General features: G+C 44.3%; 1 protein-coding gene across 9 annotated transcripts in view; it reads right to left on the bottom strand.

Moving 5' to 3' along the window:
* LOC119966517 (disco-interacting protein 2 homolog C) overlaps window positions 1–23,339 on the bottom strand; it is a 687,551-nt gene that overhangs the window by 105,113 nt on the left and 559,099 nt on the right. For all 9 annotated transcript variants that reach the window (XM_038798337.1, XM_038798340.1, XM_038798339.1 and 6 more), the window contains 3 exons: window positions 22,608–22,731; window positions 22,173–22,294; window positions 6,726–6,837 (listed from right to left, as the gene is read on the bottom strand). In XM_038798337.1, the coding sequence (XP_038654265.1) occupies window positions 6,726–6,837; window positions 22,173–22,294; window positions 22,608–22,731 (358 nt within the window). The remainder of the gene's footprint in view (window positions 1–6,725; window positions 6,838–22,172; window positions 22,295–22,607; window positions 22,732–23,339) is intronic.

Genomic DNA, 23,339 nt, shown 5'->3' with positions numbered 1-23,339 from the left:
CAACTACTTGAGGAAATTGATAGACCTACATCACCTAGCTGATTCTTATAGATCTGGGCCACTGATGGACGCGATGATCCATGATTGCATAGTCATGGGTGTTCCAGTTGAGAAACTTTCTGCAAAACATTCGTCCAAGCAGTCCAGTATCTGAGACCAGGTCGAGTTTAGAGTATTCAATCGGGCTACAATTCATGGCGAAGCTTCACATGACCCGTAGTTTGGATAGGCCCATGGGCAGTGGCATCATTCATATGAAAGCCTGACAAACCAACCAAAAGAGTGGGAAATATCACACCGGCAGCCATTTTGAGCTGCTTGTGTTGTGGCGCTTGATGGAACCATCAATTCACGAGACACGTGCTTTAAGATATGAACAGTGGTTTTAATCTACTTACTACAGAGCCAGCCTGTTACCCGTTGAACTCTCGATGAACTGCAGGCTGGCTCTGGACACGGTTATTTATACAGCAGTCAAGGGGGAGGAGTCGTGGGCGGAGCCAAGGGTGGAGCCCTGTACAAACTCCTGAGCATTCCCAGAGCTACTCCCCCTAGTGGTCGGATAACGCTACTGCGCTTACAATGGTATTGGTAAATACAGTATGAATTACTACGTTACATTCACCACAGCGCCAGCATGGATGCCAGAAATGCCCAGTAGGGGTTGTGAAATGCTTCCAGCAAGGCAAAACTGGACAATAAAGATTTTTGCAAATCTAGCAATTTTAATCAAAGTTTGCAGACCAACAAAATATTTAGGAAATATATTCCTTCCAAGAAATGGGAGGTCTAGCAAATGACAATCCCACGGAGTTACTAGTGCAGTAGGCAAGCCTTTATCCAGACTACTGAGGTGTTGCAGCTTCGGTAGTCCTTTTAAAATTGATTCTGGTGCGGTTATTTATGTATTAGCAGATGACCTTGACAGGCTTCAGACCCTTTATCCATCAGATATCAGGGTACAAGATCAAGGTCGCACAAACCTTCCAATCAAAAGCAGGTTATTGTTTCTTTTTTAAGCTACCAGGGGTTACACATCATTGATTCTCTCTATGTTCTTCAGTCAACATACATCCTTGTTAAGTGGCGATGTTGACATACTTTTGTAATCCTAGAAAAAACATACAATGGTCGCCATTTGAACAATCCGGGAAAGTGGAGAGTACTCCATCACAATCCTGATTTGTGCCTTATAGACAGTGGACAGGCTTTGAGGCGTCAGGAGGTGACTCACTCACCACAGCATTCCTAACCACTGACCTGCTGTTGCAGCCACTCTAAGCTCGGCCTGCCTTGGATACTGGACTGCTCGGCTAATTCTGTTCAGATTGTGGTCAATGGAAAGCTCAGGGTTTTGAGAGTGGGGGAATTCAGCGAGCATAATGCCATCGAATGACAAAGAGAAATGGTTAGATTCTCTCTTGTTGGAAATGTCATTAGAAAAATCTTCGAATTGATTATTAAAGAGTGAGTGGCAGTGCACTGAGAAAGTAATAACCTGATCAATTAGAGTCGGTATGGTTTCATGAAGGGGAAATCATGTATTTAAAAAAAATATTTTTTTATTCGTTTTTTTAAACATTGTATGCATAAAACAAAATAACGCAAAAAAAATCAAGAACAACAGAACCCCCCTTCCCCCACACTCCACCAACCAATATGCTCCCACTAGCAGGTGACGGTAACCGAGGGCGCGATTCTCCGCAACGGTTGACGCTGGAGTGAAACCCGGATTGTTTCAGCGATTTGGGGGGGGGGGGGGGGGGGGGGGAGAGAATTGCGAGGGGTGCCAGGGCGGCGTGGCGTGATTCGCCCGGCCCTCCCACGATTCTCCCACCCGGCGTTGGGAGCGGAGAATCGCGCCCCTACTCTTTAAAGTGCAGAATAAACACACCCATCTCTTCTGGAACCCATCCATCACCCCTCCCTTAAAGCAGACCTAATCTTCTCCAAACACAGGAACTCCATCAAGTCCCCAAAGGTACACTGAGGCGCAGGGCGGTGAAGCTGACCTCCAACCCCACAGGACCCGTCTGCGAGCAATCAGCGAGGCGAAGGACAAAAATCTGTCCCCGTACCCAACTGCAGCTCCGGCAAGTCTGACACCCCAAATATGGCACCCAGGGGACTGGGCTCCAAATCCACGTGCAACTGGTCATGGTGCTAAAACGTTATCTCCAAAATTTCTCCAACTTCGGGCAGGACCAGGACACATGTACATTATTGACCGGACCTCTCCCACACCACTCCTTCAAACAGCCAGCTCATTCTCAACCTCATCAACTGCACCACCTTGAACTGCGTTAACGCTCGCAGACGAGGTTGAAGCACTCATTGTCCACAACATCTCACAACACAACCCATCCTCCATTGCCACCCCCAGCTCCTCCTCCCACTTGGCCTTAGGCCCTTCCTGTGATGCCATCTCCTTCTCCAAAATGTTCTCATAAATCACCAAGATGACCCCCTCCCCAACCCCATCACCGACGACAACACCCCCCCACACCAAAAATGAGGAGAGCGGTCTCATCGGAAACGTCGGGGAAATCTTTTTTGCAAAATCCCGCAGCTGCATATACCTAAAGGCCCTCTTTCGTGGAATCCCAAACTTCTCTGTCAACTCCTCCAAACTTGCAAACCGCCTTTCCAAAAATGGAGGGGGTGATCACGTCTGACAAATTCATGTACAGAGTTCTTTGAAAAGGTATCAGCCAGGGTAGATGGGGGAGAAGCAGCCAATGTTGTACATTGGGATTTTAAAAAGGCATTTGATAAAGTGCCACACAAAAGGCTGCTACGCAAGATAGGAGCTCATGGTGTTGGATATAATATCTTGGCAAGGATAGAGGATTGACTAACTAACAGGAAGCAGCAAGTAGCGATAAAGGGGTTCTTCTCAGGTTGAAGGCAGCAACCATCGCAGGGCTAGATGGATTGGTGATGGGGCCGCAGCTCTTCACTATATTAATGATTTGGAGGAAGGTTCAGAGTGTACTGTGTCCAGGTTTGTGAGTGATATAAAGGTGGGAGGGAAGTCAGGTTGTAAGGAGGATGTAAATAGTTTGCAGAAAGGTATTGACCGGTGAGCAAGCGTAAAATTGGCAAATGGAATTCAATGTGGAAAAATGTGAGATTGCTCATTTTAGAAGAAAGAATGAGAAGGTGGATTATTATTTAAATGGAGAGAGATTGCAGAAAGCTGTAGCACAAAGGGACTTGGAGGGTGGGGGGGGGGGGGGGGGGGTGTGGCTTGTCCATGAAACACAAAAAACTTGCATACAGGCTCAGAAGGTAATAGGGGAAAGTAAGTGGAATGCTGGCTTTTAATTCAAAGGGCCTGTAGTACAAAAGTAAAAGGTGTTGCTGCAACTGTGCACATTTAGAATACTGCGTACAGGTTTGGCCCCCTTATTTAAGGAAAGATATATTATCACTGGAGGCAGTAAAGAGATTTACGAAGATGACCCCAGGTATGGCGAGACCACCATATATGGAAAGATTAAACAGGTTGGGTCTGTATTCCTTGGAGTTCAGGGGAATGAGAGGCGATATGATTGAACCATGCAACCATGGGTGGGAGGATGTTTCCACTCATGGGAGAGTGTCGGACCAGGGTGCATCGTCCCAGATTAAAGGGGTGTTTATTTAAGACTAATTTGAGGAAGAATTCCGTCTCTGAAAGAGTGGTGAATCTTTGGAATTCTTTACCTGTGGAGGCCGCGTCCTTGAACATTTTCTTTTTTTCTTCTTTTTATAAAACATCTTTATTAAAGAGTTTTCATTTATAACAAACATACAAAATACTCAAAACAAAATGGAAAAACAATTACGTAAAGTACAATTTATATTTAAAAAAAGCAAACCAACTATACAAAACCCACTCAGGAAAGAACCCCCTTCCCCCCGACTATGATAACCAAGAACTAATCCCACCGTCTTCTAACAGCTGATTAACCCTTTAAACTAGGAAACGAATGACCGCCAACTCAGGTAGAATTCTTTCACTGAACCCCTGACTGCACTTGACCTTCTCTAGATGTATAAATTCCACAAGGTCCCCCAACCAGAACGAGGCACTGGGCAGAGCAGCAGATCTCCACCCCCGGCGGAACTCGCCTCTGGGCTACCAGTGAGGCAAAGGAGAGAACATCTGCCTTCACCCCGGTCTGCAATCCCGGCGAGCCCGATACCCCGAAAATTGCCATCAAAGGACAAGGCTCAATGTTAAGAATCGTGATATGGTGCTAAAGAAAGAGACCCAAACGTTTACAATCGTGGGACATGACCAAACCCTGTAGGTATGGTTAGCAGGTCCCAAAGAACACTGCTCACATCCGTCTTCCAACCCTGCAAAGAAACTGCTCAACCTAGCTTTAGTTAGGTGCGCCCTATGTATTACTTTGAGCTGGATTATATTAAGTTGTGCACAGGAGGACATGGTGTTCACCCTATGAAGGGCCACCTCACACCACAAAACTCCATCTATAATCAGTCCCAGTACCTCATCTAGTGGGACCATCTCCATTATTTGCCCATAGATGTTTGAAATACTCCCTCTACCAGACCCTGAAAAAGATAGGATTCTACTCAACACGGAGGACTGCGGAACAGAGGGGAATGTGGGAAAAGCCTTTCGAACAAAATCACGCACCTAGACGTCATGGAACAAGTATATCCTCGGGAGTTGAAACCTTGTCGATAAAACCCTAAAATTGTCCCTGCACAAAAAGATCCCTAAAAATCCCAAGGTCCTTCCTCTCTCATGATCTAAACATTGCATCTAAACCGAATGGGGCGAATAGTTGCCACATATACGGGCCGGCAATGACATGGATCCCAATTTGTAATGCTGCCTAAATCGCCGCCATATTTTAAGAATGGACACCACCACCGGGTTCGAAGAGTACCTCATCGGAGAGAAGGGAAGCAGGACCGTTGCCAAAGCCCTTAGATTACAGCCCCTACAGAAGCTTGACTCCATCGGTCCCTATATGGGGACCAGCTCCCCAAACCATCCTAACGCCATCTCAATGTTGGCCACCCAATAGTAAATGAGTAAGTTGGGTAACGTCAGACCCCCTGACTGCCAGTCCCATCTGAAGGAAATCTCTATAGACTCTTGGGGTCTTACCTGCCCAAATAAAAGAGGCCAAAAACGTATTCATCTTAGCAAAAAAGGATTTGGGGATCAAGAGCGGAAGGTGCTAAAAAAGACATTAAAACATCAGGAGATTGCTTCTCGGACTTTTGGCTAAGATCAAGGGTCAGATCAAGCCCAAGATGAGGTGCAATGCCTTTTCTTGTCAGCTTGGATCTTGTATGTCTCTCTTGTGGAGATGATGAATTGGCTTCAGTTTGAATTTGAATTGGTTTTTGGAGCAAGCAATGAGATAGATTAAGGTTGCCCTGTCCACTCTGTGCATTGGTTTTGTAACTCTAAGGATAGGGTAAAAACGTTTTTTAAAAAACTTGGGAGAATATTCATTTAAAAAAAAAATTTCGACTTCCCAATTAAATTTTTCCAATTAAGGAGCAATTTATCGTGGCCAATTCACCTACCCTGCACATCTTTGGGTTGTAGGGGGCGAAACCCACGGAAACACGGGAAGAATGTGCAACTCCACATGGACAGTGACTCAGAGCCGGGATCGAACCTGGGACCTCAGCGCCGTGAGGCAGCAGTGCTAACCACTGTGCCATTGTGCTGCCCCTCGGGACAATATTCATTTCTATAGTCTGGATCCTGCCTGCCAAGGACAAGGGCGGTTATCCCACTTTTGCACGTCAGACTTCACCCTGCTCACTAGACTAGTGCAGTGCAATCGATGGAGCGATGGCCAGTCGCAGGCCACATAAACATGTTACAATTTGTTCATCTAATCTTTCTTCCATACCTTTAAACACTTTACACAATGAACCCCGTAATAACATCTTCAGGCGATTAATAATTCTATTCCTTTTCTAAACTTGGCAATCTTTGAGAACATTGTACATCGATGATAACTAATGACCATCTATTAAGACGCAAGGAGAATATCGTATGCTATTAAAACCTGTTATGATAAAGTAGGGCAAGTGATTACCAACTTCTTACAAAAGAAAGTATGCATGGCTGTGAAACGCAAAGTTAATATTTCTACCAGAGGCTGTTGTGTTTCATGCTGTTGAAAATAATTTCAATGTTTCTTTTTTTAGTTTAATTTTTGACCGCTGCTGCAAAATATCTTGATCATCACTTTTGCTTCTCAAATGCAGCAATATATTGCTGGTACCAAAATGTCGGGAGGTTAAATTTTCAACGTGGTGTGAGGTTGTTTCACACTTTGTAAGTATTTTTATTATATTGCCCTGATGTTTTCTCAGATGTTTAAACATCTTTACAAGACCCCATAATGCTTCCAACTTTGAACAGTACCACACAATTAATTAATTGGATTGGCTATGAATTTATTTGTCTGTGCGTTTAACGGCATACGAATGGATTGCACAACTGAAAATAACAAATGTGCTCCTATAATAACCCAAGTTCCGCATGAAACACTGGACTATGCAGAATCATACCTCGAGACATCTAAAATGCATCACTGAAAGTTTATCCAACGCTATTTGGGCTTCTCATGACGGAAACGGATAAAACCGGGTTTGTTATTTGAAAGTGACCTACCAAGTATGGAACAGAGTGCAATATGCCTTTTGCACTTAGTTTCTGAATCCACATTTCCTACCTGTGTCTAAAACAGGAGGCCACGTTCTTACGTCAACTGCTGCTCCTGCTTCCCGTGACCTTAGGAGTTTTACTACCAATTGCGATGTCATTATGCACGCTGATCTGCTGACCTGCAAAATAATGGATCAATTAGTTAAGCAATGCTCAGAGGCCACACGGAGGACCAAAGTAATTTGGCCCGATAATCGAGTGTTAATTTTCAAAGGTTTGAAGAAAGGGCACCCAAATATATATCATCCAACATAAAATGTGTTTTTTCCTCATTCTCTTTCAGGGCATGGCTGCTAAGGTTATCATTCATTGTCATCCCTTATTGCTTGAGACAACTGAGGACAGTTAAGAGTCAACTGCATTTGTGTGGGAGACTAGGGTTTCATATACACCAGACTCGGTGAGGTGGACAGGATATCTTCGTGGAACAACATTTGTGGCCCATTTGGATTTTTAATGATAATGCAGTGGCTTCATGGTCACTTTTACTCTAAATTAAAGCCCAAAAGCCTATCATTTATCTATTACGTGGCTAAAAATATGGAATTATCACCCTTTATCTGAAGGTATGACATTGGAGATTGCACTTTTGAGCTTTGTAAGTTCCTCTCTCTATGATATGTAAAGATGTACGATATACATATTGCAACACAAGGGAGATATCAAAAAATTGGGTACAGAAATGGTATCAAAGATGCAATAAGCAATTTAGGAGTTAAACAGACTGAGGGAAAAACTGCTTTCACAGAGTCAGAGGGGTACACCCACACCTGGCGTGAGTTACATGGTCTCATTCAGACTTAAACTCATTAGTGGGAAGGCACAGGATGCCCCAGTTCAGCCAGGGTCATTCACTCCAGTGTCCTTTCGGACACTTGTTTGCTCAGCCATTAGCCCATTACAGGTTCTGATGGCCTCTTTTGACCGTAAATAATAATAATAATAATAATAATCGCTTATTGTCACAAGTAGGCTTCAATTAAGTTACTATGAAAAGCACCTAGTCGCCACATTCCAGTGCCTGTTCAGGGAGGCCGGTACAGGAATTGAACCTGCGCTGCTGGCCTTGTTCTGCATTACAAGCCAGCTGTTTAGCCCACTGTGCTAAACCAGCCCATATAGACTGGGCAAACCTATTGCTATAGAGGATGAGCTTCTGGAGTGTGTGAGGGATGATTGTCTAGAGCTGTATATTGAGAAACCAACTCGAGAACAGGCTATTTTAGGTCTAGCATTATGTAATGTGAATCAGCTAATGAATCACCTTATTATAAAGAAACCTTTAGAGATCAGTGACCATAATATGTTAGAATTTGACATTCTGTTTGAAAGTGAGGTAGTTCAATCTAAAAGCAGGGTGTTGCAGAACTGGCTCAGTCACAGAAGGCAAAGTGTAGCAGTAGAAGGGTGTTTTTCCACAATGGAAGATTGACTAGTGGTGTTCCACAGGGATTGGTGCTGGGACCCCTGCTGTTTGTAATATACGTAAACGATTTGGAGGAAAATGTAGCTGGTCTGATTAGTAAGTTTGCGGATGACACCAAGGTTGGTGGAGTGGCAGATGATGTTGAGGATTGTCAGAGGATTGTCATAGATTGGTTGGAGATGGGCAGAGAAATGGCAAATGCAGTTTAATCCGGATAAATGTGAGGTAATGCATTCTGGTAGGTCTAACATAGTGGGGAACTATACAGTAAATGGCAAAACTCTTAGGAATATAGAAAGTCAGATCTTTGAAAGTGGCAACATAAGTGGACAAAGTAGTCAAGAAAGCATACGGAATGCTTGCCTTCATTGGGCAGGGCATCAAGTATAAAAACTGGCAAGTCATGCTACAGTTGTATAGAACCTTAATAAGGCCACACTTGGAACATTGCGCACGCTTCCGGTTGCCACACTACCAGAAAGATGTGGAGGCTTTGAAATGGGTGCAGAGGAGGTTTACCAGGATGTTGCCTGGTCTGGAGGGTGTTAGCTGTGCGGAGAGGCTTAATAGACTCAGACTGTTTTTATTTGAACGACGGAGGTTGAGAGGGTGACCTGATAGAGGTCTACAAGATTATGAGGGGCATGGATAGAGTGGATGGGTAGGCACTCTTTCCCAGGGTGGAAGGGTCAGTCAGAAGGGGGCATAGGTTTAAGGTCCGTGGGGCAAAGTTTAGAGGAGATGTGCAAGGCAGGTCTTTTTTTTTTTTTTTTACACAGAGGGTGGTGAGTGCCTGGAACATGTTGCCAGGTTGGGGAAGCAGATACATTAACGGCGTTCGAAAGGCACCGTGACAAATTCATTGTTAGGATGGGTATAGAGCAGGGGTGGGCAAACTATGGCCCGCGGGCCGCATGCGGCCCGCCAAAGGTCTTTATGCGGCCCACCAAGTCATTAAAAAAAAAATTAAAAACATTTTTTTTTTTTAATTTTTAATTTTTTTTTAAGGTTAATGGGAGGAGCTGTTGGGTTACTTACTGGTATAGGGTGGATATGTTGACTTGAGTAGGGTGATCATTGCTTGGCACAATGTCGCAGGCCGAAGGGCCTGTTCTGTGCTGTACTGTTCTATGTTCTATATGAGGCGCCCAGAATCATAACCGGGTGAAGTAATTATTTTACTTAATATACTATGCGGCCCTTTAAAATTGTGAATTTCTGAATGTGGCCCTTGCACGGAAAAGTTTGCCCACCCCTGGTATAGAGGGATACAGCACTAGGAAGTGCTGAGTATTTTGGCCAAGGTTGGTATCATGACTGGTACAGCCTTAGAGGGCCGAAGGGCCTGTTCCTGTGCTGTATTGTTCTTTGTTCTAAATTTGAACAAAGGACATTATGAAGGTATGAGGGGCAAATTGGTCGAGGTGGATTGAGAAAATACATTAAAAGGTATGACGATACATGGGCAATGGATAATCTCTAAAGAACTATTCATAGTTTACAGCAACTGTACGTTCTTTCAAGCCACAAAACCCAAAAAGAGAAGTTAATCAACTGGCTAACAAAGTCAAGTGGCTGAAAAAGGAAGTTAACGATTGTATGAAATTGAAAGAAAAGACCTGCAAAGTTGCCAGAAATAGTAGTAAACCTGGGATATTGGGAGGATTTCAGAATACAACAAAGGAGGACCAAGAAACTGACCAAGAAAGGGAGAATGGAATAGGAATGTAAACCCGAAAGAAACAAAAATGGCTGTAAACGATTGTGTGTGTGTGTGTATAAAAATGAAAACATTCAGCTAAGACAAACGTGAGTCCATTACAGACAGAGTCAATAGAATTCAAAATGGGGAATAGAGAAATGGCAGAGAAGGCCAATGATTACTTTGTGTCTGTCTGTCTTCACTGAGGAAGGTACAGGAAATCTCCCAGAATTAGAGTAGGGAGAATGAGGAATTGAAGGAAATTAGTATTAGTAAGGAGTTTGCTTTGGAGAAAATGAATGGACTGAGGGTCGATAAGTGCTCAAGACCTCATATTCTACATTCTGCTGTGTGGAAAGACGTAGCAATGCAGATTCTGGAATGGTGCCTGCAGATTGGAAGGTAGCAAATATCACCCCACTAAGAAGGGACAGAGAGAGAAAACAGGGAACAACACCTGGGAGTCCTGTGTGCCATTTTCATTCCCTTACATCAGTAGTTGGGAAAATGCAGGATTCTATTCCAAAGGATGCTATAAACGGTCATGAATAATAATGAACTGATTGGCCATAAGCAACATAGATTTATCAATGGGAAATCATGATGGGAGTTTTTCTGAGGATGTTACCAACAGAGTTGATAAAAGGTAGGTAGTGAACCTGGATTTTCAGAAGGCTTTTGATAAAGTCCCCCACAGGAACTTGGTCAGCAAACGTAAAACACATGGGAAAGGAGGTAATATACTGGCATGGATTAGGGATTGGTTAACAAGCAGAAAACAGGCAGTAGGAATAAATCGGGTCATTCTCACATTGGCAGGTTGTGACTAGTGGGGTAGCGCAAAGATCAGAACTTGGATCCCGGCTGTTCTCAATGTATGCCAATGATTTGGATGTAGGTACCAAATGTAATATTTCTATGTTTGTGGTGGTTAGGTGGAAATGTGAGTTGTGGTGAAGATGCAAAGCAGCTTGAAGGGGGTTTGGACAGACTTAGTGAGTGGGCATGAACATGCCAGATGGAATATAATGTGGAAGAACCCGAGGTGACCCATTCTGATAGCAGGGAGCTGTGCAGTGTATTTATTCAATAGTAATGAGATTAGAAAGTGTAGATGTACAAAGGGACCTAGGAGGCCTCATCAATAAGTCACTGAAGGCTAGCATGCAGGTGCAACAAGCAATTAGGAAGGAGAATGGTATTTTGGCCTTTATTGGAAGAGGATTTGAGTACAGGAGCAGCAAAGTCTTACTTCAATTGAATAGAACCTTGATTAGACTGCACCTGGAATGCTGTGTACAGTTTTGTTCCCTTTTCTTTCAGGAGGATATTGTTGCGATACGGAGAGTGCAACAAAGATTCACCAGACTTGTGCCCAGAATGGCGGGACTGTCCTATGAAGAAACATTCGGAAGACCAGGCCTGTATTCTCTAGAGTTGAGAAGAATGAGAGGGGGGTCTCATTAAATACTTAAAGGGTTAAACAGGGTGGATGCAATTAAGATGTTTCCCATTGTTGGAGAGTCTAGAACTAGGGGGCACAATTTCAAAATAAGGGGGAAGCCACTTCAGACCAAGATGAGAAGAATTTTTAAATTTTTTTTACACAAGAGGGTTGGCAAATGAAATATTGGCCTTTATTTCAAAGGGAATGGAATATAAAAATAGGAAAGTATTCTAAATCTATACAGGCACTAGTTAGACTAGACCTGGAATACGGTGAACAGTTTTGGTCCTCTTACCTAAGGAAAGATATACTGGCATTGGAGGCAGTCCAGAGAAGGTTCAGGTTGATCCTGGGTATGGAGGGATATTCTGATGAGGAGAGGTTGAGTAGATTGGGCCTGCACTCTAAGAACAATGAGAGGTGACCTTATTGAAACATATCAGATTTCCAGGGGCTCAACAGGGTAGATGCTGGGAGGTTGTTTCCTTTTGTGGGAAAATCTAGGACCAGAGGGTGTAATCTCAGAGTAAGAGGTCGTCCATTTAGGACAAAGATGAGGAGGAATTTCTTCTCTCAGAGGATGGTGTATCGATGGAATTTTCTATTGCAGATGGTTGTCGATGCTGTGTCATTAAGTATGTTCAATGCTGAGATAGACAGATTTTTAATCAGTAAGGGAATTATTTTCTTGTTAAATTTAAAGTACCCAATTCTTTTTTTTCCAATTAAGGGGCAATATAGCGGGATCAATCCAACTACCCTGCACATCTTTGGGTTGTGGGGCAGACACGGGGAGAATGTGCAAACTCCACACGGACAGTGACCTGGGGCCGGGCTCGAACCCAGGTCCTCAGCGTCATGAGGCAGCAGTGCTCCACCTTATCAGTAAGGGAATTGAAGGTTATGGGGATAAGGTGGGAAAGTGGAGTTGAGCATCATCATGTCAGATCAGTCCTGATCTCATTGAATGGCAGAGCAGGCTCGATGGGCTGAATGGCTTATTTCTATGGTCTCGCATGGGGACAGTGTAGGGTAACAGGTATTGAAGTGGATGATTAGCCAAGGTGGTCTTGAATGACAGAGCTGTCTTGATGGGCTGAATTGTCTTCTCCTGTTCCTGTGTTCCTAACTAGAAATGAAGCATGCCATCTCTCTATAATATCTATTCCTTTCTCACTCATGTGCTTATCCAGATTCCTCATCAATTAAATATTAATTTATTAAAATTTCTGGTTTGCAGCGTTAACAGATTTGAAGCATATTCTTGTAGGTTTTACCCTCAGAGCCTCATGCTTAGGGCAGAACCTAATGCCCCTGAAGAGGTTGTGAACCCAGAGGTTGGGAGGAGGTGGGGTGGGGGCTCAGATGAGCAGATAAGAGTGCAGAATGGAGATGCCACCTCTTTCCCGCCTCCCTCTGATTAAGTCTCGGAGTGGGAGACTTCCCAGAGGCCCAGTGGACACTCAAGGGCCTCATCCTGTTGCCGCTAGGAAGGGCATATGCCCTTGGGGCAATCTTCTCCAGCCTTGGACTCTGCCCTTTCTCTCATCCATTCGCAACATCCCTGCGGTACCCCAGTCGCAGTCTGGTACCCACCCGCCAAGCAGTCGACTCGCTATCAAGTTGGCGACGACCAGGCAACAGAGGCAGAAGATACTAATTAGGCCCTGCTGTTAAGATTCAGCAAAACCTACAGGAATCCAATTTTTCTGGCTTTCAACCTCAAACAAGCCCTCTGCCTCCTCTTCAATATCCAGCCCGCTGTCACAAATCCAAGGTTGAAATTGCATGTCTTTTACGATTAGAGATTAAATTATGCATTTATAAATTCATTTAGCTGATGAATGAAGCATTTAATGGTACAGACATGCTCAAAAAGAACCCTTCCTTTCTTTCTGAATTAATATGTACCATAAATCAACTGAGAATTGCATAACATCCCCTGGTGGTACCTGTCTTCATAAAAGGTTCTGAGTGAACAGTTACAATTCATTAAAGGGGACTTTTTTTTCAAGTTATACTGTCGAAAGAACTGCTATGTCAATGATTCATTTAAGAACAAGCCGTTCTATGATAATGGAAAATTACTGCGGATGCTGGAATGTGACACAAAACAGAAAGCACTGGACAATCTCAGCAGGTCTGACAGCATCTGTGGAGAGAGAAGGGAGCTAATGTTTCGAGTTTGGATCTCTCTTTGTCAAAGCTTTGGAAAACAATCACCCGGACTTGAAACATTAGCTCCCTTTTCTTTCCACAGATGCTGTCAAGCCATTCTATGAGCCTCCCCCCCCCCCCCCACTCTGTGAAAAACAGAAGGGGAAAAGCAACAATGTGCCAGCCGCAATAACATAAGAACAGCTTCCGCCCTAGATTTCCACATTGGGAATGGCAAAACTTAATCGGGGAGGGAGAATCCCAATGTTTATTCATATTTCTTACTATCCCAGATGCCATGATGATGCTGAAAATCTGTTTCAAATCTTTGCACAATCAAGCCCAAAGTCTGATTAATTTAAAGATTCAGGTTCAAGTAATTTCCATGTGCAGCACTGCAATACAGCAATACGTGCCAGAGAAAAATATATTTGCTCTTAATTTCACAATACAAATGGCCTTTGATGTAATCTGTGTTCCCCTTCTGACTTTCTGAAGGTTTTTCCTTTCATGGGTTGCTATGATGAAGCTGCATTAAAATGCACACACAAGCACCACAGCATGATTTAGTTGTTTCTAAGACAGCATAATTGCCACACCCACATTTTGCTGCAAAATACTCTATTAAGAATTGGAGTTTTTAAATAGCATAACAGATCATTAACATTTAAGCCAAATCTTACACTTTGCCCGTTTATCAAATAAGACCACAGTGCCTTGCTAACTTTTTTTAGATCAACACGTGCAGTCCCGTGTCAGCGTTGATGGATAATGACCTCTGCATCCACAGTACATTCCACAGCAATGAACTCTGGTTTGCCATGGCTGAAGTAAACAAAAGTGTCGTTATTAGTCATCTGTCAGTTTGAAACAGTGTATTGAGACATCCCGTCATATCCCTTTTATTGTAATGGCAGCTGCCCTGCTGTCGGGAGCTGCCATGCTGTGAAAGAGGCCCCATTTATCATGTAACAGAGAAACTGAGCAAATGTAACCCAACTGGCACACAGTTCTTTCAAAGTTGCAAATAGTGCTTTCAATTTTCCATTCAACCTGCTGGCTAGCGGCTCTCGAAGGTTCATGGAGATTCCCAAACAGAAAACTCCATGTTTGATTTTATCCATAAGCAGCACTCTCAACCCACATTAACTGGCAATAACATTGTTTCTCCAAGCCAGACAAATGGATAAATTTTACAAAGTAAAATTAGAATATTGCATGTGCACTAAATGGGCACTGGTTTAGCTCAGGTGGCTGGATAGCTGGTTCGTAATGCAGAGCGAGGCCAACAGCGTGGGTTCAATTCCCGTGCCGGCTGGCTGAGGTTATTCATGAAGGTCCTGCCTTCTCAATCTTACCCCTTGCCTGAGGTGTGGTGATCCTCGGATTAAATCACCACCAATCAGCTTTCCCCCTCAAAGGGGAAAGTAGTCTCCGGTCATCTGGGGCTAAGGTGACTTTACTTAACTTCGCATTAAGGGGAAGATGAGTTGATTTAGATGTGGTTCAGGCTGGCATTTAAGAAGGTTGTGAGTTCCTATCCCATTCCAGAGAATTGAGTACATAATCTAAGCTGACATTCCAGCACAGCACTGAGAGTGTTGCACTGTAATAGATGCCACCTTTCAGATTAGATGGTAAATCGAGGCCTTTTCAGCACTCTAGGTTGGGCACAAAAGACCCAATGGCACTATTTTTAAGGAGAGCAGGGAATCATGATTGGCAAATATTTATCCCCCAATCAACATCACTAAAACAGGGGCTGGATTCTCCAATAATGGGGCTATGTCCCCACGCCAGCAGCGGCCGGCCAGTGGGACATGGCGGACTTGGACCGCAGAGCGGCACCAAAAATGTAGGCCCCCCCCCCCCACCCGAGATCACACGCGCCCGCGGGTCCGTGACGCCCGATTGCTCCCCTGGCCATTCATGAGGCCCCCTCCCCAGTGATCGATCCCCCCGCCCTCCCACCAGGGTTGAGTCCGCAGCCACCACCCAATGTTCCCTACGGCCGATTGGTGGTTAGAACCACGCCATCGGGAACGCGGCCAGTTTTGTGTGGAATCGCGGGAGCGGCGCTGGTCCCGATTTCCGGGTTGACGACCATTTTTCGCCCCTGCGCCGAATGTGATTTCGACGCGGAGGCTCAGAGAATCCAGACCCAGATTACCTGGTTACTTAATGTGGGTGTCAATGGCTAAGCCAACGTTTATTCCCCATCCTTATTTGTTCTTGAACAAGAACTTCTTTCATTTGGTGGCTATAGATCAACATCAAGAAGCCAGGATATTATGTCATAAGTGTTGGTGAGTGATTATATTTCCTTCATATTTAGGAGTCAGGCTTTGAGTTGTTATGTGTTCCAATGTCTGTTCTGGCTGACCACAGTTGCACACAGGAGAGATTTGACTTTTCCATTTGTGCATCAGAACATAGAACATACAGTCCAGAAGGAGGCCATTAGGCCCATCGAGTATGCACCGACGCACTTGAGCCCTCACTTCCACCCTATCCCCGTAACCCTTTTTTGGTCACTAAGGGCAATTTAGCATGGCCAATCCGCCTAACCTACACGTCTTTGGACTGTGGGAGGAAACCGGAGCACCCGGAGGAAACGCACGCAGACACGGGGAAAATGTGCAGACTCCGCACAGACATCGACCCAGCAGGGAATCGAGCCTGGGACCCTGGCGCTGTGAAGCCACAGTGCTAATCACTTGTTCTACCGTGCTGCCATGGTTTGTACGGATGTGGTTAATGGATACCCATGATCTTAGTGCGAGGTCAAAACCAGGGATCCTCTCTGCTGGGTTCATCATTCAGCCTCTCTAGCCTGCTCCAACATTTAATACAATCATGGCTGATTTCATCTCAGCCTCATCTCCACCTTCCTGCTCACTCTGCACAGCCCTTCATACCACGATTAATTAAAACCCTATCTATGTACTCAAATTTGTTGAATGTTCCAGTGTCCACTGCATTCTGCAGTAGAGAATTCCACAGATTCACGACCCTTTAAGTAATTCCTCCTCAATTGTGTTTTAATTCTGTCCCCCCTCAGCCTAAAATTATAGTCTTTCGTTCTAGAATGTTCAACAAGGAGAAACATCCATTCTATGTCTACCCTGTCAACCCCCTTTAGCATCTTATATCCTCAATTAGATCTCCTATCGTTCTTCAAATCTCCAGCAAGTATAGACCTAAACTGCTTAATCTCTCTTCATAAAGCAAATCCTTCATCCCAAAAATCAGTCTAGTGACCCATCTCTGAACTGCCTCTAATGCATTTACATCCTTCAAGTAAGTGGACCAAAACTGTGCGCAGTGCTCCAGATATACTCTCACCAATGTCCTGTTGAGTTACAATACACTTCCCTACTTTTATGCTCCATTAACAATGTATGCCAAAATTTTATTTGCCTTTCTTATTATCTGCTGCACCTACAGACTAATTTTCTGCAATTAATGCACAAGGACACCCAGATCCCTCTACTAATGCATTCTGAAATTTCTCTCCATTTAAATAAGTTGCCTTTTTATTCCTCTGATCAAAAAAGGATAACCTCACAACCAAAGTTAAATTCCATCTGCCAAATTTTTCCCACTCAGCTAACCTATCCATATCCATTTGTAAATTTCTTATTTCCTTATTGTAACTTGCTCTCCCACCTATTTTAGTGTCATCTGTAAATTTGCCTTTATCCCTGCATCCAGGTTATTAATATAGATTGTAAATAGTTGGGGCCAAAACCCTTTGGCACACCACTAGTTACAGCTTGCGAACCAGAAAGAGACCCATTTATGTCCATTCTCTGCTTCCTGTTAGTTAGACAATCCTCTGTCCAAGCAAAATGTTACTCCCAACTCTGCAGGATCTTTACCTTTTGTGCAACACCTCATCAACTGCCTTCTGCAAGTCCAGATACACTACATCGACAGGAGTCCCATTATCCACTTTGCTTATTACATCTTCAAAGAACTCCAGCAAATAGGTGAAACACAATTTACCCTTCTTAAAATTATGCTGACTCTGATGGATTGCGTTTTGACTTTCCAAATGTCCCGTTACTACTTCCTTAATAAGGGATTCCAACAGTTTCCGAACAACAGACGTTAAACTAACTGGTCTATAGTTTCCTACTATCTGCCTTTCTCCCTTTTTGAATAGGGGCATTGTATTAGCCTTATTACAATCCACTGGAACCTTTCCAGAATCCAGGGAATTTTGGGATATTATAGCCAATGCCTCCACTATCTCTGCTGCCACCTCTTTTAAGGCACTCGGATGTAGGCCATCAGGTCCTGGGGACTTGTCTGCCTTTAATCACAATAGCTGGCTCAGTATTCTTTCCCTGGTGATGCCGATTGTTTTAAGTTCCTCCTTTTCAACAACCTCTGCAATACCTGTTACTATTCGGATGGCTCTAGTGTCCACCACTGTGAAAACCGAGGGAAAATATTGATTTTGTGTCTCTGCCATTTCTGTGTTCCGATTATTAACTCCACAGGCTCATCCTCTAAGGAACCAACATTGACTTTAGCTACTCTCTTCCTTCTTATATACTTATAGAATCTCTTGCTATCCGTTTTTATATTTTTAATATAAATTTAGAGTACCCAATAATTTTTTTTCCCAATTAAGGGGCAATTTAGCATGGCCAATCCACCTAACCTGCACATCTTTGGGTTGTGGGGGTGAAACCCACGCAGACACGGGGTGAATGTGCAAACTCCACATGGACAATAACCTAGGGCCAGGATTCGAAGCCGGGTCCTCAGCGATTTAGGCTGCAGTGCTAACCACTGTGCCGCGTGCCACCCTCTGTTTTTATATTTTGCATCAGAATTCTTTCATAATTTACCATCGCCCTTTTTATTAATTTTTTTTTTTAGTAATCCTCTGCTGGTCTTTAAAAGTTTCCCAATCCTCCAGTCTGCCACTGTTCTTTGCAAAATGGTGTGCCTTAGTTTTTCCTTCCATGTTATGTCTCCATCCTCCTTGCTTAGCCACGGATGCATTTATCCCCTCTCACAATCTTTCTTCCTCTCTGGAATATATATTAATTGGGAGAAATTGATCCCTTGACTATCTGCCACTGTTCATCAACTGTCCTGCATTTGTGTCTTTCTGTCCAGTCCACTGTGGTCAAGTCTGTCCTCATGCCTATGTTTAACACCAGAACATTAGTTTTGGACTCTTTAGGGCAGCACAGTGCACAGTGGTTAGCACAGTTGCTTCACAGCTCCAGAGTCCCCACGTTCGATTCCTGGCTTGGGTCACTGTCTGCGTGGAGTCTGCACATTCTCCCCGTATCTGCGTGGGTTTCCTCCGGGTGCTCCGGTTTCCTCGCACAGTCCAAAGATGTGCAGGTTAGGTGGATTGGCCATGTTAAATTTCCCTTAGAGTCCAAAAAAGGTTAGATGGGGTTATTGGGATAGGGTGGAGGTGTGGGCTTATGTAGGGTGCTCTTTCTAAGGGCTGGTGCAGACCTGATGGGCCGAATGGCCTCCTCCTCCACTGTAGATTATATGAAGGTTATTGCCCTCAAACTGAATTTGAAATTCAAGCATGCAATCATCACTCTTCACCAGAGGACCCTTTACTCCAAGTATTTTGGGACATCCGGAGGTCATGCAAAGTGCACCAAATGCAAGTCTTTCTTTCTATGAACGTTGGTGGCAGACTCTATACTAACCATGGGAGCACTGTTCCACCAGAGCACAAGATGAAAACTGCTCCTCCAGAACCAGCAGTACAAACTCGATTAGGATGACCACGAAAGTTAGAGCCCCAACAAACATCATTGACAGAGTGTAAATGGGCCCGAAAGCACAGCAACGGAGCCCTGAGAGGACATTGCATTATACCAAAGCACTATTCAACAGTAAACTCAGACTCTCTGACTGACACAAATTAATATAACCACATAAATTGAAGGTCAGAGATAAACTATTTGAACATTTCATAAATGAAAAATAAGGCATGGTCAATTAAGTGGAAGATTTCCAGTCACCACATTTCCAAGTCACTGAACAAAGCATGATCATAATTATTATACATTCAGATCACTGTGTCCATTTTCAGCAATTAACATTGTATCGCATTAAGTCATTGGGATTGGGATTCTGAATAGGCAAACACTGTCCTACTGCTTCCAGCTACTTGAGAACAGACCCAATGAAAGCTACACTTCAGATTTGTAACAACTTTGCCAGCAGTAACTGCATGTCTATAAAATAAAAATTGCTTGTTTGGCCAGCTCAGACAAATGATAATGGCAGATTAATAGTTTTGGTAAAGGACAGCCAACCCAGATGTCCAGAGTTCAAATCCCAGTGTGGCAAAATTGTGAAACTGAATTCAATAAATCTTATAATTTGAGCGTTAGCATTGCAAAATAATGAGAAAGCAAACTGATCGACTGATGGTCTTCCGGGAAGAGATCCTGCCATCCCCACCCAAGACCGGGAAGAGATCCTGCCATCCCCACCCAAGACCGGGAAGAGATCCTGCCATCCCAACCCGCACTGCCCAAAATATGACTCCAGTTCCATACTAGAGTCAGCAATTAATAATAATCATTACTTTCACAAGTAGGCTTACATTAACACTGCAATCAAGTTACTGTGAAAAACCCCTAGTTGCCACATTACCGCGCCTGTTTGGGTACACAGAGGGAGAATTCAGAATGTCCAAATGACCTAACAGCCCGTCTTTCGGGACTTGTGGGAGGAAACCGGAGCACCCGGAGGAAACCCACGCAGACACAGGGAAAACTTGCAGACTCCGCTTGGACAGTGACCCAAGCCGAACCTGGGACCCTGGCACTGTGAAACAACTGTGCTCATCACTGTGCTATCATGCCACCCATAAAAATATCTTGCCAGTGTCCTCATGTTCTGAGAACAAATGTAGAAAAAGTTATTTGTGCTGCACTTTGTATTACATTTTAATTGAGTGGGTGGGAAAACAAATGGACAAAAAATGCAGTGTTTTCATATGAAAGGATACACCATAAGACCACAAGATATACGAGCCGAATTAGGCCATTCTGCCCATCGAAGCTGCTCTGCCATTCAATCAATGAGATCCCCCTCATTGGTCCAACCTCCACTGAGTACAGGACAATTGTCATCAACCACTCCTCATATGACAAGCCCTTCATTCCCGGGATCATTCTTGTGAACCTTCTTTGGATCCCCTCCAATGCCAGCATATCCTTCCTTAGATACGGGACCCAAAACCGCTCACAATATTCCAAATGGGGTCTGACCAGAGCCTCATTCAGCCTCAGCAGTACATTCCTGTTCTTGTATTCTAGCCCTTTCAAAATGAATGCTAACAGTGCATTTGCCTTCCAGACTGCCAACAGAACCTGCATGTTAACCTTAACAGAATCCTGAACTAGGACACCCTTTGTGCTTCAGATTTTCAAAGCCTTTCCCCATTTACAAAATATTCTATGCCTCCATTCTTCCAACCAAAGTGCATAAACTCACACTTTTCCACATTGTATTCCCTCTGCCGCTTCTTTGCCCACGCTCCCAACCTGTCCAAGTCCTTCTGCAGCCCCCCTGCTTCCTCAACAACACCAGTCTGATAACCAACAGAATATCTGATCCCGGGCTCACAAATAATTCTGACATTTTTGGCTACGGTTATATTATAGATACAGTCCCCAAATATCAGCACCACCCTCAACTCAATCATTTTCTACTGAAGTCAGATGAAATTTGATGAGCTAGACTAGAATTCAGCTCGATTTCAGAGTTGCGTAAAATGTTGCCTTTGATTTTAGCTGATGCAACATTTATTTTTTAACGCCTTATTGTTCTGTAATACCAAGAATTGTGACAGTGTAAAATATGAAGTGCCTGTCAACAAATTACATCTACTGAGTTACGTGACTCTGGGGGGAAAAAAAGCAGGAATAAGCGGCAGGATTCTCACATTGGGGGACAAAGTCCCCACGCCTGCCAGAAAACGGACGAGAATTACTCCGGACTTTTTCTTCGAAGGTCTGGGGTGAATACCCATTTTCCAGGGGGCTAGCAGGATCCCGGCGTGCATCCTGCAGCTCTGGCTGCCGGCAGGGCCCTGCTGTACAGACCGCGTGGCTGTGCATGCACACGGCCGCCACAAGCGGGTCTGCACATGCGCGCGGCTGCCCACCTCAGTGTGAGAGCCGCCGTCATGGCAGAGCCACACAGCGGGCCCATGCGGAAGAAGATAGGTTGCTCCCAGATCGTGATGGCCCACCGTCCGATGGTCCCCGATCACGGGCCTGCCCGTCATCAAGCCGCCGCCCCCCCCCCCCCCCCCCCCCCCCCCCCCTCCCCCTGTGTCCGATCCCCATGCCCTCCCACCATAACGCCCACAATAGCCGCAACTCCAAATTCCGGCAGGTGGAACCACATTCGAACTATGTTGGCGGGAATTGGCGGGCACTCAGCCCGTCGAGCGTGGAGAATCGCCGGGTGGGCATTTTCCACGCGACTGGCACCGCGTTGATCGTGTGCACGCAAATGCTTGTGATTCTCCGGTCGCCAGAGAATTGCGTGCCGGCGTGGGAGCCTATTTTGGGCAATTCTCCGCCCCCACGCTGAGCGCGATTTTGGCGCAGAGAGTCGGAGAATCCCACCCAAGACTGGTTTAAAAACAATGGGGTGAAAATTCAAACATGGAGCATACCATAAACCATAACGTTAAATCCTGACCTACCTCCACAATCATCTTCACCGTAGGTAACGTGGTAGCAATATTCTGTGGGTGTGGAGGTCGAACAGTTATTGGCACGCAACCTGCGTACAGGCATCCATAAAATGCTGCAATTAAGTCTATTCCTGTATGAAGGACAAAACATTTTTCATCTTAAAGTCTGCATTTTAAATGACAAAACCCCCTGTTACTGCAGCATTGCAACAAACCCAGTCATCAGGTTTCCTTTAAAAGGCGAGGAATCCATCTGGCATGCCAAGTTTAGATTAATTATGTCCAGTTCCTCTAACCCCAGCTTTTCAGCCGATGAATTGCCCGAATTCCTTATAACCGGATGATGAATTCTGAACGCGCATCGTATTTGACACAGGATGGTTGAAGAGGATAGAGAGGGAGGAATTGCAGGGTGAAATAAAAATTATTACGCCATCAACTTACCTGGTGGATAGACCAATGCCACATGATCTCCATCCTGTAAGTGGCCCCGCTCCATCAGCATAACTGCTATTTTCTCAGCTCGTTTATGCAGCTGAAGACATGTTAAAGAATTGGCTATTGTTCCCTAGTAAACAAACATAGAATAGCGATAAAAGCAAATTACTGAGGATGCTGGAATCGGAAACAAAAACAGAAAATGCTGGACAATCACAGCAGGTCGGACAGCATCTGTGGAGAGAGAAGAAAGCTAATGTGGAGTCTGGATGACTATCAAAGCTGGTGGCAGCTTTGTCAAAGAGTAGCCAGACTTGAAACGTTAGCTCCCTTCTCTCTCTCTCTCCATAAAAAGGTGATATTCGGTTGCTTCCGCGACAGCTCAAATGCTCAATTGTTGTAACCATCCAGTTCCACAATTTATAATAATATTTTAAAGGTACTTTTAGGTAGAAGATTAAAAGTGCCAACTGTAACATAAATGGCAACATCGGATTGAGAAACTGATAACCAACCATGGAGTAAATGTAATTCAAACAGATCGAGAGTGATTGCAGTTCAAAGGTATATTTAATGAGGCTAGGAATGGAAAACTTAAATAATGGATGACCCCTCTCATCTTTTGATAGGAGCAGGACACAACACTTACCTCAATAAAATGTGTAAATTATGTATGTAGTTTCCAGATGAAAAGAAACTAAAATCAGTTTGTAAATAAGGGAGTTTCCTGGTGGACCC

This window comes from Scyliorhinus canicula, chromosome 5, assembly GCF_902713615.1.
Source record: "Scyliorhinus canicula chromosome 5, sScyCan1.1, whole genome shotgun sequence".
Taxonomy (NCBI): domain Eukaryota; kingdom Metazoa; phylum Chordata; class Chondrichthyes; order Carcharhiniformes; family Scyliorhinidae; genus Scyliorhinus; species Scyliorhinus canicula.
The sequence above is the reverse complement of the archived record's forward strand: the minus strand, read 5'-3'. Positions and strand labels throughout refer to the sequence as shown.